This window comes from Phalacrocorax carbo, chromosome 2 (genome assembly GCF_963921805.1).
Source record: "Phalacrocorax carbo chromosome 2, bPhaCar2.1, whole genome shotgun sequence".
Lineage (NCBI taxonomy): Eukaryota > Metazoa > Chordata > Aves > Suliformes > Phalacrocoracidae > Phalacrocorax > Phalacrocorax carbo.
The window spans coordinates 41,741,877-41,757,232 of NC_087514.1; the positions used below are offsets into that span (position 1 = coordinate 41,741,877).

General features: G+C 39.5%; 1 protein-coding gene across 2 annotated transcripts in view; it reads left to right on the forward strand.

Annotated features, from left to right (window-relative positions):
• TOX (thymocyte selection associated high mobility group box) overlaps nt 1-15,356 on the forward strand; it is a 230,517-nt gene that overhangs the window by 104,361 nt on the left and 110,800 nt on the right. For both annotated transcript variants that reach the window (XM_064442662.1, XM_064442661.1), the window contains exon 2: nt 8,801-8,866. In XM_064442662.1, coding sequence (XP_064298732.1) covers nt 8,816-8,866 — 51 coding nt within the window. In that variant the 5' untranslated portion in view covers nt 8,801-8,815. The remainder of the gene's footprint in view (nt 1-8,800; nt 8,867-15,356) is intronic.

The following is a 15,356-nucleotide window of genomic DNA, read 5'->3' on the forward strand; positions in this document are numbered from 1 at the left end:
CTCCCACGGTAGTCATACAAGGGAATGGTTTTGTCCTAGTTGTTCAAAACTAATTCACTAAGGCCTCTGGTCTCTTCTGCCATACAGGGGGCTTTGCACATGGATATACAAAAATAAAGTGGGGTTTTTTGAGTTATCTGGCTGCTCTCTGTGTATCTATTTATTAAGCTTTCCTGTGTTTTATTACATAATCTACCATTCAAAATTATGAGGTGGAGATGAATATTGACAAGAATTACTCTGAAACTCAAAGTAAGAAGGTCCATGTTACCTTACTATTCTACCTGATCTAGTTCCTGGCCAAATAACAATGGCACAATTCACTTCACCATCCATGACGCAGGATCAGACCTTGTCATGAAACTGGCAAGGTGTGTTGGGGTTGGAAAATGTTACAAGCCTACCAGGTTAAACAAATTTCCTCAGCTACTGTAGGCAGAAAAAGAAAGGTCTAATCTTAGCTGTTCAAACCTTTCCACCTTATCACCCGATTTTCCCAGTGGGTGGCTACATCTATAATTTAGTGTGGATTGAGTAAAATAATAACAAAAGCACTTGCAACTTTGATCTCAGTATGTTTATTTAATGAGTGTTCAATATGCAAGAGACAGTTTAGCACAGGAGTCCAGACTACAGTGCGTTGGTTTGGGTGGTGGTTTTTTTTAATCTTATTTTGTTTTATTTTATTTAACACCCAAGGTTAAAAGGAGCAGGAGCCCAGCTGAGAGAGTTCAGAGTTCATCTCTGCATGCTCACTGTCCTCCATTTAAATGTACACAAAGGACTAATACAGTACCCGCTCTCCCCTGGGCTGTCTTTGATACACTCTGCTGTGCCTGGACTCTGCCACTCCTCCTATCAGTCTGATCCTACTTCTATTAGCCCGCTGTGCTCAGCACTGTAACCTCATTCAGCTAGCACTCTGCATGCAGGCTAACAACTTCAAGGCTCTGTCAGGCATTGACACATGCAGGCTCCAAGCGAGAAGCTAAACACCCCCCTTCACCTCCTCTCCGGTTACACATTAACCTCTATTAAGTGCAGGAAAAACACAAATGCTGTAGTGCCATCATTCAGGTTTTAACTACCCCTGTATATTAGATATTCAGCCAGCTTGCCACCACTGAGAACGTACTCGGCAAACCCTCTGGTTCCTCCCCTTTCTCACAATGATAGCGGTAAATAGTGAGTTAGCTTGGGAACGCAATGGTAGGTCTGGGTTGGATATTTATGGCACAGGCATAAAAATCTGAGAGAAATCTTTGACAGCACTGCCTATACTTCCTGAGGCACTAGTATGTGTTATAAATGGAAAATGAGACAAAAATGGTCTCATTCTAGGAGAATCAAGCAGAGTATTTTCAAAACATGTCCTCTTTGAAAGCCAGGTTGTAGAAAAGACACAGTGCAGCGCTAGTCTGCAAGCCCTATTGTGCTTTGATCCAAGCACTAAATGTATCAAAGTCCGTTGGGTGCTGTGGGCAGAGAGATTTTCATCACTCTTTTTGACTCTTTCGAAGTATAAGAAATGTCTGACAGCACTTCCTTGCAAAGCAGCACCCTTGCTTCCCGCTTTTGGTGCCAGTGCCCACCCACCTCGTGGCTTGCTCCTGCTCTCTGGGGAGCCGTCGAGACCGGGGCAGATTCCTTCCTGACTCCAATATGCCCAGCCCACACATCACTGTACTTGGATTAGTTAAACACATCATACCCCATATTCCTGGTTAGGCTCTTTGGACAACATGTATGAAAATGAAAGCACAGGAGGCAAAGAATTTTCCTAATACTTTACTCCTGAAAACAAGTTACAGAATTAAAATTAATAGCAATAGTAATCCTGACGCACGCCATCTCCTCTCTAATGCTTGGCACATCAAACTTTCTGTGACCTGGAGGACTCTTAGTGTTCCAGGTGGGACAGGATTTCTCCATGTCCTTCCAGTCTGCAGTAATCACCTTCCTTTGGCCATACAGGGACATCCAGCCCTGCAAAGAAATTTTACTTCCTTTTGCCATGGTGCTTCATCGAGGTGTTTTCACCCAATCTCATAGTCTTCTAGTACTCTCCTCTTTTGAAAAACAGTCCTGGAAGGAGGGAGGGAAGACGGCAGAACAGAGACAATCAAAGCTGATAGGGCTAGATTGGTTTTTGACAATTTTCCTGTGATAGTCCTTCAGCAAGGTGTCAAGCCCCTTTCCTGGAAAGGATGCCTTTCTGGAATGCATTACTGTAACCTGTCTTGGGAAAATTTAAACATGTATGTGTTCAGTACAGCATACAAAATGGAGTTCAGGAGACAAAATGGCGTTTCAATTTAATACAGACATACCGCTCTGCCAAACTGTGTCAAGAAGGGGATTTTCCGTCTTGTAATAGTTTACTAAGCATTTCTGGTTTTGTCTTTAATGGTTGACGTAACAAGATCAACTGTTTATTTAGCATAGCCATTTGATGATTTATGTTGTATCCCATCATTATTTTAGTCTCATTTCAGCAGCTCTGAGTAAAATAAAATATCATTCTGTCATTGAGAAGCCTGAGACAACATCCACTCTGGGCATTTGGTTTACAATAAACAAAATTACCTAGTTTTAAAGCTTTTTCGGGATTAGTGGCTTTTAGATAATGTAAGTTACAAATGATATCTATAAGCTGTAAGCACTAAAATCACTAAATCACTAGAAATAAGTAATCTTTTTAGACAATGTTATTGCAATATTTTCTTAAAATAAAATGGGGGTACTGTCAGAGCAAGGTAAACTATGGTTAAAAGCTACACCTAAAGTTTAAATTTAAATCAAGCTTCCAGTTCCAATCTAAGATGGGAGAAGTTTTTATTTATATTATGTGATTAATAACACAGGCTTTGAAGATCTGTAACATCCTTTGAAAAAATCAGGATGTTGACTCCAAGTGGCTTTACCCAGAAGCTGAACTTATTAAATACAGCAACTTTCACCAATTTGATCATCTCTCCCCTTGCTGCTTCTTCTTTAATTTCTATATTTCAGGATATTGCTGTTGAGTTACATTTGTGCACAAAACAGTGTCCAAAGTTGCTCCCTCTCCACACCCCAGCCCCAAGATTGTTTAGGCATCAAAAGCCATGTGGGCTAGTATTCACCATGCTTCCCTGTCTACAGTACAGTTGGACAAGATGTAGTACTCTCATACTGTGCTGTACTTCAGTATGAACTAGAAGAAGGTCAAAGATCCATGTGCTTAATTTTTTTTCTTTTAGCTAATATCACTATATCTGCAGAATTTATGGCACATATATATATATATGCATACAAGGAGAAAGCAAATATGCAGTTCCCTCAGAAGCTGAAAACTGTGGATGAAAAAGGAGCAAAACAAACCCTCACTTCTCTCAAAAACAGCAAAGAAGTGTGAGGTAGCAAGGAGACAAAGCGAGGGGTGAAAATTTGTTCTTCCTGTAATCCAGGTAGGACAGGTGACCCTGGCAATGAAGCCAGAGTGACTTGCATAGAAGAAGGTAGCCTGTGGGGAGGGGAGGACACATAGTTAGGCTGGAAGCCTCTGTTGAACCTGTGCATCCCTGGGGCAGTTGTTGTCTGAACTAGCTACATGAAGCTAATGCAGGTATGTCTCTGCATTTATAATCACTGTATACGTACATACAGTTAGCAGTATATAAATACCTTTTGTTTCCAGTTATCCTGTTTGGCTTTCAACCCCTTCTAGTTTTTTTCTGCCCTATTGCACCTTTCTTTTTGTTTTCTAGATTTTTCTGTGTATATGGGCTACAATGAAGATTCTTTAAGTTGGTGTCACCATGAGAAATTTTGTTCTCTATTTGTTTTTGTGTGACTTGATTATAATGTCTTTGTGACATAGTCCACACAGGGTGTTTTTCGTTTAAAGAAGAACATAAAGAATGAATAAAAAAGTACTGTTCTTGCAAGCTTTGCTACTTCATAATAATTTTTAAAAATGTTGGCAGAGTTAGATGCAACCTAAGTGGGAAGGCTTCCTGGCCACGACTACATCATATGACTCTGATGTGATGCCATGCTAATGGGAGACAAAAGCCAGCTTTGGATTCCTTGGTAAATCCATGCCTGATAAAACAGCCTTACTACTCTGGACATTTGCTGAACTCTGTCATAGCTCGTGCATCAGTAACAGTCAGCCAGTGTTTATGTAATTATGTTCCTAACTTATATTAGTAAATTGCATTTAATAACGGCACTTGGGTATTTTGTGCATGTTGGTTGCTGAACATTCTAACTTGTCTTACAACAGGTTATTCTAAGTGACATTCTAACTGGCCATGCCATAGCGTTGCCTGTATGTTTTATTTATAATAATAATTTAAACAAAAACTATGATGCAATTCTGAATATATATTAAAAACAGCTCCCAGTTATATATCTTTTCATATTACAATGCAGTCATATTCTTAGTTTGCTCTCACCCAAACTTCTCATGCAGTTAAACTTTAATATGAAAAGAAATGTTGTCAAGAGCAGTTATTATCACACATCAGAATATTGTATTAGCATTCACTTTTAATAGATTAAAATGAAAGATTTTGAAATCTGCCCTTAATGATACTGAAGGATCTTGGAGACACATTGGGAAAGCTTTAGATGAAATGTCATATGATATATATATACATCATTCATGGGTTCATAGAAGACAGTTCATTTAACTGCCTGCCTTTGTGTTTTGTCTGTTCTGTTTGGATGAATCACAGGTTAAGTGATGCTTGTGCAGTTTCTTTTCTTGAAATCAAGCACAGTGAGCGGCAGGGAAGTTTAGGGAATATAAGGTTCTTTTAGACCTTGGATGATGAGTAAAATAGGATATTTTTGGAGGCATGGAGTATAATCTGGAAGAAAAATCTGGTGGTTGGAGGCATCTTTGGGTCGTATCTGTTGATCTTTTGACTCACTGTCAGATCTGGATAGGTTGCTTGAACTGCTGTTGCATGAATCACCTCTCTTGTAAAGCTGAATTCAAGGTGGACATAGTATGAGTTAAGTTATCCTGGAGGAGAGTTGTTGAGAAATGCAATGCTGCAGAGCCTGCATGTTACAAAGCAATGTATAAAAAGGTAAAATGATTCAGTGTTCATTTGTGGGGTCTAGGGGCTTGTTTTGGAAGCTTCTGATACACATGGGGGAAAAACAACAGTAGGACCTTCCAGTTGATCAAATCGTTGGCATTTTTTTCTCAGTTTATTGTTTTGATGTGGGATAGTCACATTTGGGCAAGGTGGGCACAGATACGATGTGCTGCATCAGTTTCTCTGAAGTTCTTGTTATTGAAGGCTTGCGTACCCTTTTTTGGCTGGGGTGAGATATATGGGACATCTGTATTCCACACTTCCTCGGTAGTTGGGAAAGGGAATGACGAATAAAAAAATCAGCATTGAAATAAACGTTTTATTTTGGTATACAAAAATAATAATTTCACTTTTTAATAAACACTACTAAACACTTTAGTGTTTAGTAGTATAAACATTTTAGTAAACACTGGGAACTTAAAGGAGGCATCTGACAATACCTGCTGTAGGAAATGCATGAGTATATGCTTCATCATTTGAGTTTACAGGTGTTTTTCAGGCTCACATCTGAAGTCTTAGGAACTGCCAAGAAGCCATGCACTGCACTAGACTGAGGGCGGATAATAATTTATATAGCTGTAAATGTAGTATAAGTACTAACATGGCAACGGTGTTAGTATCAGCTAATACATTATAGTCCACATCCTGCAAATATACAGACTACAAAAAATACACATTACATCAAAGCTTATTGAACTATACAACCTATTACACAACATCTTACACATACTTCTAATAAGCAGATGATAAATATTGCAGTGACTAAATTCTGTGTTTCAATATTGAAGAAATTAAGTAATAAATCGAACAGCTGCTGGATATTTTTAGATGTTAACAGGTCACTCATCTTTTACAGACATTATGCATCAATATATTTTTCTGAAAATTTACCCTAACAAATTCATCCAAAATGTTACAGAAGGTAATTTCTTATTTAAGGCCAAGCCAAAAGGCCATGAAGTTTAACATTAGGTATATTTTTGGTGTTCGATTTTGTTGATACATGCTCACATTAAGCCCACAGGCCATGGTAGAACAAAAGCATTTCAGAGCTAAATAGAGGGCCACAAACAACAAACAGGAAAGGCTGAGAACCAAGACCCTATCAGTGCCTGAGGCACCACTAGTAGCAAGGCACCAATTCCATAATAACATAAAGAATGATGAAAATTTCCAAGATTCATGGAAAAATGACCTTAGGGAAATTTTTCTGTGAACGCAGACTTGGTGATTGCAAGCTTGGGAGCGAGGATGCATGACCAAACATCCAAAAGAGGGAATTATCTGAAAGACTAGTGCACTTCATAAAGATTCGTAAATCACAGGCTCAGGCATTATGGAAGGGAAAAGAAATTGAAATAACCCTGGGCTATATCTAGCCTGTATGCAGAAAAGGAAAGAAATTTCTTCATGCTCTTTGCAACTAACATATGCAACATAATATTTGAATTATAGCAATATTTGCATGGTAGTACAGCAAATATATGAGGGTAGTGAGGGAAATTCAAAATAGGAGACTTAAGGAATCATGGCTTCCAGGGCAGATAGGACTATCATAACCAGCCAGCATAACTACCCTGTCCATAGGATTTCTCATAAATATGATATGGAATATATCTTTTCTGAAAAAGGTATCTAACTTCATTCGAAAACATCCAAGAAGTGATGAGGTTGCTGTTGACATAATGCTTAATTACCTTCTAAAGTAGAAACTTGTATCTTATTTCAGAACTGAATTTCTCTAACTCCCATTTCTCAACACTAGATCTCATTATACTACTGTCAGAAAGGCTGACATCTTGCTATCAGACATCTTTCCAGTGTGTAAGTACCAATCGCAGTGATCAAGGCACCTTTCAGCCTTTCGTCTGACAAGCTGAGTAAGCTGAGTTTCTGTAGGCCTTGCACTGGAGCGCTTGGATTCCAATCGCAGGCTGTGAAACCTCTCTTCACAATTTCACCTGTCCAGCTGAGCAGAAGAAACAATACATTTTTTCCAGTGTGCAAACAATCCAAGCACTAAAAAATTTTCTCCAAAACTCTACTTTGAATGCTATTTAATAAGAACATTCTTAAATGAGAAAGCTGAAAGAAATGGCAAGACTAAACAAGAAAAAATAAAGGAACAACCATCAATCCCTATTTTTAATATCTAATCCAACTAACTCTATTCCATCAAACTTTGGAAATACTCTATTCCCTATGGCAGATCTGTGCCATGACATTATCCTTTCCCTCCCATGAAACTAGGACTTCTGACAGATAGGCTGTGACTATCTATTAAATAGCTCTGGCCAGGAAGGGCAGACCATCAACTGCTGTGCCAGGAGCTGGCACTTGTTCATGTCTACTGCCGCTGTTACAAGCCTCGTAGCCTCTGGCAGAGAAAGAGGATGAACAGCTGGAAGCCGAAACCTTTTCAGCTGCCTCAGCAAAAGTTGGTAGAGCTATCTGCCAAAGCCACAGTTTGACTTTGCCACCTTGGTCTAGTTGAATATACTGTACCTTGCAGGTAGAATATCCCAAGAAACTCTGCACTGATCAAGAAACGTCTGTGGAATATTTCACTGCCACCTTCTGTAAGAGTAGGGCAAGCTCAGTAGTGGGGACTTTTTAAAAATGCCGCTGTGTCATCAAAAATAATGGCTCGTTTCCAAAATATGTCACTCTCAGCCCTCACAGAAGGGGTCAGGTGAAAGTTATTTCAAACAGACCTCGTAACAGCTGGAAATTTGTGTTGATGACTGGGGATGGGGATTCCTGCTGCTGTTCATTTCTACTTGAAAGGTTCAAAAAGATTTTCCCTACCTCCTGAGTGGACACTGGGACTATAGTTGCCTTGTTGGTGCTGCCACTTGAGCGGGCATGACAAGAGTTCTGTGGGGACGTTTTCCAGATTACATAAGAAACCAGTAGTTTTATACCTCTTTGTGTTGGTACAGGATGAGGCTTCAGTTCTGTCAGTTTTTCTCCATTGAGACCTTCAGGTCTTAACTCCTTTCTGTTACTTCTTAACTGCAGCTAAGGTGAGAAGAACTACCAAAAAAAAAAGGTTTGCGTACGTTTCCAGGAATGGTATTTATCATTTACAGCAGGGTATTTTTGCAGTTCTGATTATGAATGTTTACTTTATTCACACATCAAGCAAACTATCCTCTTACACTGTACAGTCAGGAGGTATACTGTTTCATACATTCAGGTGTCTGAAAGCTGTCTGGAAATGTATTTCCTACTTTCTGATATGGGAACATCTCAATAGGAGGGGGGTTAATTTGTTTTGAAATTTCAACTCCTGTTCTGCTCAGAAGCTAAAGTTGGAATCCATTAAGATGCATTTTAGTGCAGTTTCTGTACTCATCTTCCTTTTCTCAGTAACCGCAATTCATTTAGTACTTCATTACAACCAACAGCAATATGTATACATGGTGCACAAAATAAGCCATTTTGTTTTAAAACAGATTGCAGATGAAAGGAAACCATTCATTTCTTGCACACTAGCTGTAATTACTAGAGCGCTAATTACTCCAAATCACTGACATCCAGGGTCAATAAGGATGACAACAGGAACATCAAAGACAAGGCGCACACACGCAATTACAAGTCTCTAAAACCAGGCTGTAATATTATTTTATAGCTACTGTTTTTTCAGTCAATGCTGAAAAATATTCAAGTTTACTGAATGTTTACTATTATTTCCTTTGCAGTTTGACGGTGAGAACATGTATATGAGTATGACAGAACCGAGCCAGGACTATGTGCCAGCCAGCCAGGTGGGTTAATTAATCTTCTCTGCCTTGTTTCAAATTGTAATTAAACAAATTCAAAGAGTTGCATTGCAAATGAGTGGCACTATCAGTAACTGCTGCAATCAGGAATAATCATAATTTATAAACAAAGCATTTAAGCCTTGTTTCCAGTTAATGAGATAGAGCTGATAAAACACCAGAGTTGGCGTTTGTTGAAAGATACTACCTTGTTTCCTCTCCAGAATGCAAGCAGCTGTTTTGCCAGCATGATCTTTCCCAAACAGTTGTTTTACCTTCAGGAAATAAAGTCTTTACAGGTGCAGGTTATTTGTTTATCTGACTGCAGACAAGTTAATCATTATAAGCTACACATGTCACAAATAGCTTTAATTATTACTTGTAGACCAGTTGTAGTTGAAGAATTGCATTTTTAACACTAATCTTATGGCTGAGGAATGTTGCCAATGTTATACCATTAGCAGTGAGGTTAAGGCAATGACTTGGTCTTCTGCAGCTTGCAGCCCAATAGGTTTAGTGATGTGGATTCTTTACAGGTATTTTGGGGTCTTTTCCCTTTTGGGGAATCCTGCACACTAAATTCTGATATTAAGCATATATTTAAAAATCTTTCACCTTTCCACTTGAACCCTAAGATACTATAAATTTCTAAGAATGAAATATTTTAATTACTTCTTAAAAAGCAAAAATAATTTTTAAATTTTTAAATTTGTGGTTTGTCTACCTGTAGCCACATCTATATGTAGGGGAGAAATTTTCATTTACTTCACATGTTTCAGTCAGTTTAATTCCAGGAAAGTGGTTGAGTCACTGTCCCTAGAGGTATTTAAAAGATGCGTAGATGTGGTGCTTAGGGACATGGTTTAGTGGTGGGCTTGGCTGTATTTGGTTAACGGTTGGACTTGATGATCTTAAAGGTCTTTTCCAACTGAAATGATTCTATGATCAGCAAGTGATTGTGATAGTGGCACAGGTCAGTTAGATTGTGTCAGAAATTTCCCTGAATAATCAGACTTGTGGTTTAGATCATGCAATATCTCAGGAACAGTGGTGGGTAGTCTGATATATCTCTTCCTGACAGGAACTAGTAGGATTATATGAAGACCTCTCATTAGGTGGGAAATAAGATGCATACATAGTGGATGTGTGTAAATGAGCAGGATGTCATTTAGGGATCAACAGCTTTGGAAAGTAACAGTACATGCAAAGCTAAATGTCCTTATGAAGTCTTTCAGATAGCCATGTTGGTTTAACTAATGATGATGTGTAGTATATGGGTTCATTTGGGGGCAGGGAAGCAGGAGGCTGTGTGAGATGAGCTACATTGTTCAACCAAAAAGACCGTCTTTAAAATGCTCCACCATGTTGCTTCCCAGCCTTCTGTTGAAGTTATTCTGAAATACCTTTAGAGACCAACTGTACTTTGCGTTTAGGATTTGTGTGTGATTGAACTTATTCAGCTAAGAACCCTCCAAGATCCAGAGGTAGTTTAGAATAGAACTGTTTGATTAAAAAATGAAAAATTATATTATTAATTTTTCTCTAACCATTAATCCAAAAACTGTACTGACAAGTTTTAGTATTACTATTAGATTAAAGCAGCCTAGTATCATCTCATTTATGCCTTAAGGGTTTTGAAGTGCAAGGGCTAATTGAATTTGTTTGAAACAGTAGAAATACAAACTCTGTGAATGATTGCTCTTATAAGGCAGCTGCTACCTTTCAGAGAATCATTATGTCTGTCTTAAATAGTTTTGAATAAAGAATTGCAAATCCACATTATACATCAGAATTATTTTTCTTCTGTTGATATTTTTGTACTGTGTATGCATGTAGTTTAAATAATTTAAATGGCATATTGAAAAATTAAGAGTATAAGTTTTAATCTTTTATGCAGTTTCTACATGTGCTAACAAGGCCCAGATCCTCAGAGATATTTATGCATCTAACACTCACTGGTTTCAGTGGAAGTAGGGTGCTTAAAATACCTTTAAAGGTCCAGGCCTAGATATTTTAAGTGCAAATTATTTTGTCTTCAAGGAAAAAATCTATCAAAAGTGGCATTTCCAAATTCAAAGATGACAGAAAACCCTGAATGCCTACTAAGAGCTGGAACCAAGAAAGGACTTACAGACTTAAAATCTCACTATGGCAAAGCCGAGCTCATGGGTGTCTGGCTCCCAGGTGGAGTTCAAAACCCAGAGGCAAGTGTCGAAACTCTGTCCTTTACTGGGGGGTCCGTGTGGCAAGAGCTAGATGAACTGCCAGGCAGAGTATTTTAAGTTATTACCAAATGCATTCTGGTCAAACAGCCTTCCGTGCCTGCTTGAGAGAAGCTGTCAGCCTTAGTCTGCTGCACCCTCTTTGCCCTTCTGCGAGTCTCTCCTGGTGCTTACACTACTGCAGCATTTTTTAAGTGAATATAGATGAAAGCCTGTAATAATAACGATAAAAAAGGAGGCAAAAACCACATTAGGAACGGAAGGTGGGGCTGTGCTGGAAATCCTGCTGCTCTCTTGTTTAGGTAAGAACTGGGACTGTGAGAGGAGCCTTCCTGAACCTGTTCCTGATGTAGATAGCTGGTAGTCATTCCTCAAAGGAGCTAAGCAGCTCTCCATTGACAGTATTGGCGGGGTCTTCACCGACTGTAATGGGACACTGTTCCTATCTCAGGCGTAAACTTTTGGTGGTCACACAAAATTAGTGAACTGACCACCATTTCAACAGCCAATCTTCTTGTTAAAACTGGACAGAATACGATATTCACTGCTCTGAAAACAAAGTATGCCAGATTACATGGCTTTCAGGAGGAGGAAGAGGAAAGGATGTGACTGTATTTTCTGGTCCCTGTTTTTAGGACTGTTCATTTTCCACTTCCTGTTACTGGATATAAAATAAATAATCCCAAAAGAAGATAGGGGAGAACGTTGTCTCCCACATGAAAGCCTAGTCACTTAATCCATAGAGTTTTCTCCTGTTTCCAGTTTGCATTTGTCCTCATGAGCCTTGCAGTTGCATGACTTCAGTGAGAGGAGAGCAGACTCCCTCCCATCCCCAATAACTTGGCTGTTCCCTTGCAAGAGCAGAGATGAGGGTTTGAATCCTGTCAGAATGAGGAGTGAATTCATTTTTCCACTTTCCTTGATGGATGCACATCTGTTAACTAAAATATGAATCCCACATGTTGGGAGATGCACAGTCCTATCAGAAACTTTTATTCAAGCTCTGATCATGTGGACTGGCTCAGATGCAGCATAGTTTTCTAATTTCAGAGTCTGACACAGCTTATTTCAGAGGTAGGTTGGCAGACTGAGTCATGGTATACAACACCAAAGACCAAGGGTTTCTCACTAGGCCGTCTTCAGGATTATGTGACTATAGAGGCAGAATTTTTGGGGTCCTGATGCACACTGACATGCTCACATCCTTGCTTTGCATCTAACCCTGAGAAGTTGGTTTTGCTTGTTTTGCCTTTTCCCTCTAATATTTCCTAGAACCCAGCATTTCCAGAAATTTGCAGGCTATATAATAAACTGTACTGCAGGAGAAACTAAATTTTAGACATCAGAAATGTTTCAGTTGCCCTGAAAAAGCTGAACTTTGCACTTCATTCTGTTTACTGAAAAACGTACATATCCAGAAAAACATCACCTTGTATTATTTTAAGCATTTTAATCAATTTATCCCCTTTAGGCTAACATAAATAAAAGCTTAGCCATTGGACAGGAAAAATATACTTTTGTTCCTTTTGCTATATAACATCAAACATCTGCATAGCTTGGTAATCCAGGACAAGTTGCCTCGCAGCATCCCTCAACAATTATCATTTCTGTTCAATTTTCAAATCAGTACATGCTTTGGGACTTATAGACTAAGTTGCTAAGTAGCAACATATGGCTCACTACTGTTCCTGTGATGTTGCTGCAAGCAAATAGCATAATTCTATACTTGAAATTATTTTTGCAGAAAGCCAGTGTGGGAACTGAGCCAAAAGTGTAAGTATACAGTAAAAATTAATGATATTCTTTTAGACTGTCCCAAAAGGCTGTTTGGCAATGTTGTCTCTGTGTACATTTTATATATACATGTAAGTACAGTATTTTTGGTTATGATATATGTAGTACAGGACTCTGCACTGCAGGCATCTCCTAAATGAGTTATGCCAGCCATATTAACATACATACATAGTAAAACTACATGACATTTTCACTACTAATTGCACTTCGATCTGAAAATATTTATCATTTTAAAATAAAACTATGCCAACTGCTCTGCATTTCAAATTCTCACAAATATATTGTTTTCTCCGCACACCTATAATTGGAATCTCAGAGATGAATTGTTCGTCATGTAATTTCTCCTCCTGTAATTTGTGGGCTATGCACAGCACAGTATAAAATTATATTGTTTATTTTACATTTCTTCCTAGTCACAATACAGAATGTAATTCAGGACTCTGTCGCACACAGTATTGCACACTTTTGCAGCTTTCCTGATGCCTGATAAATGTTAAGGGAAATGAATCCAGCTGCCAAATCCCCTGCATGATCCAAAGGAAAGGGAGAACTGGCTTGGAGCTGATGGTTTGGGACAGTACCCGCATTGCCCCATTGGGAAGAAAAGAGATACCTAAGGCAGAGGAAGGAATGCTGCTTGCAGAGAGATGGTATTTTCCTCCCTCCCAGAGCTATGCCAGGTGAATCCGTCTAAGATACGTATGCATGCTCTTTGATACAGTGGGCACCATGAGTATCAAAACTGTTTTGTCCTGTACAGCTCCAGGGTAAAATGGCATAGAATTACTTCCAAGAGAGAAGCTTTTCATGTTTATAGGAAAGTAAAGGGTTCCCCTGCCTTTTGTTGTCATATGCACATGGTCATAGATATATCCCTAACTTCTTATTTCATGTTTATACCCTAATTTCTTTGAGTATTAATGGGATAGCTATTACTTATGTGAAGTAGGGATGGATAAATGCTACATAATGGCTGCCCTCTTGTTCTGTATTGGTCCTTCCCTGTAGGTAGACCTAGAATTTCAGGGTTCTGTATCCCATTCTCTGTTGTGACTCTTCTGGAGCCAGAGTCAGCAGAGCAAGGCAGAAGTTGGCTTCATTGGAAAGGATTCAGGAAAAGCAGCGTTCTTAGATGGAGAGTCACTAAGTGATCCAGTGTAGTCTCATGGGTACATACTACCCTGAAGTCCAGGGCAATCCTGCCCAAAAGCTGGAAAGCTTTTGCACATTAGTTGAGGGGCTGCTCCACAGTGAGAGGGCAATGCCACCTGGTCAGTGTACTGGCTGGCTGCAGTTCAGGGCTGTTCCATATTCCACCATATTCTACCTCCTTTTTCCTGGTCCTCTCTCTTCTAATTCCAGAAATAGAGTATCAACAGAAGGATGTCCACCTCGCTCTCCTCCATTGCTCTGAAGTAGACTATAGATGCCACTTTTTTTTAAAAAAATGAGAAGTAGGTTTAAATGGCCTCAGTGAAAGAAAAACAGTAGGGAGGTCTTTCATATCCTGAATGGGTGGATAAAGGTAGAGCTAATGTTACCCTACCTTTCCCTTTTGTGTAGAACATAATCTTTTAATATGTCTTGGGATCAGGCAGAGTCTGGAGACAACTGAGTCCCTGATAAAAATACATCAACAGTTGCATTAACAAGGCTATGTTTATTTACATACATATATATGTATAGAATCCTAGAATGGTGTGGGTTGGAAGGCATCTTTAAAGATTAACTAGTCCACCACCCTGCCATGGGAAGGGACATCTTTCACTAGATCAGGTTGCTCAAAGCCCCATCCAACCCGGCCTTGAATGCTTCCAGCAATGGGGCATCCACAGCTTCTCTGGGCAACTTATCCCAGTGCCTCACCACCCTCACAGTAAAGAATTTCTTCCTGTGTCCAATCTAAGTCTACCCTCCATCAGTTTAAAACTGTTGCTCCTTGTATTGTCACTACAGGCCTGCTAAAAAGTCTTTGTCTTTCTTACAAACCCCCTTTAAGTACTGAAAGGCTGCAATGAGGTCTCCCTGCAGCCTTCTCTTCTCCAGGCTGAACAACCTCAACTCTCTCAGTTTGTCCTCATAGGAGAGGTTCTCCATCCCTCTGATCATTTTTATGGCCCTCTTCTGGACCCACGCCAACAGGTCCATGTCTTTACTGTGCTGAGGACCCCAGAGCTGGATGCAGCACCCCAGGCGGGGTCTCACCAGAGCAGAGTAGAGGGGCAGAATCACCTCCCTCGACTTGCTGGCCACGCTTCTTTTGATGCAGCCCAGGACATGGTTGGCCTTCTGGGGTGCAAGCACACATTGCTGGGTCGTGTCCAATTTGTCATCCACCAGTACCCCCAAGTCCCTTTCTGCAGGCATGTATTATATAAATATGGATGAATGTCTTTAGCTTTCATGCAAAATGTATGCACATGCAAAGTGTATGCATTCAAGAATATTTTTTATTTTTTCTGTAATCAAATGCCTCAACT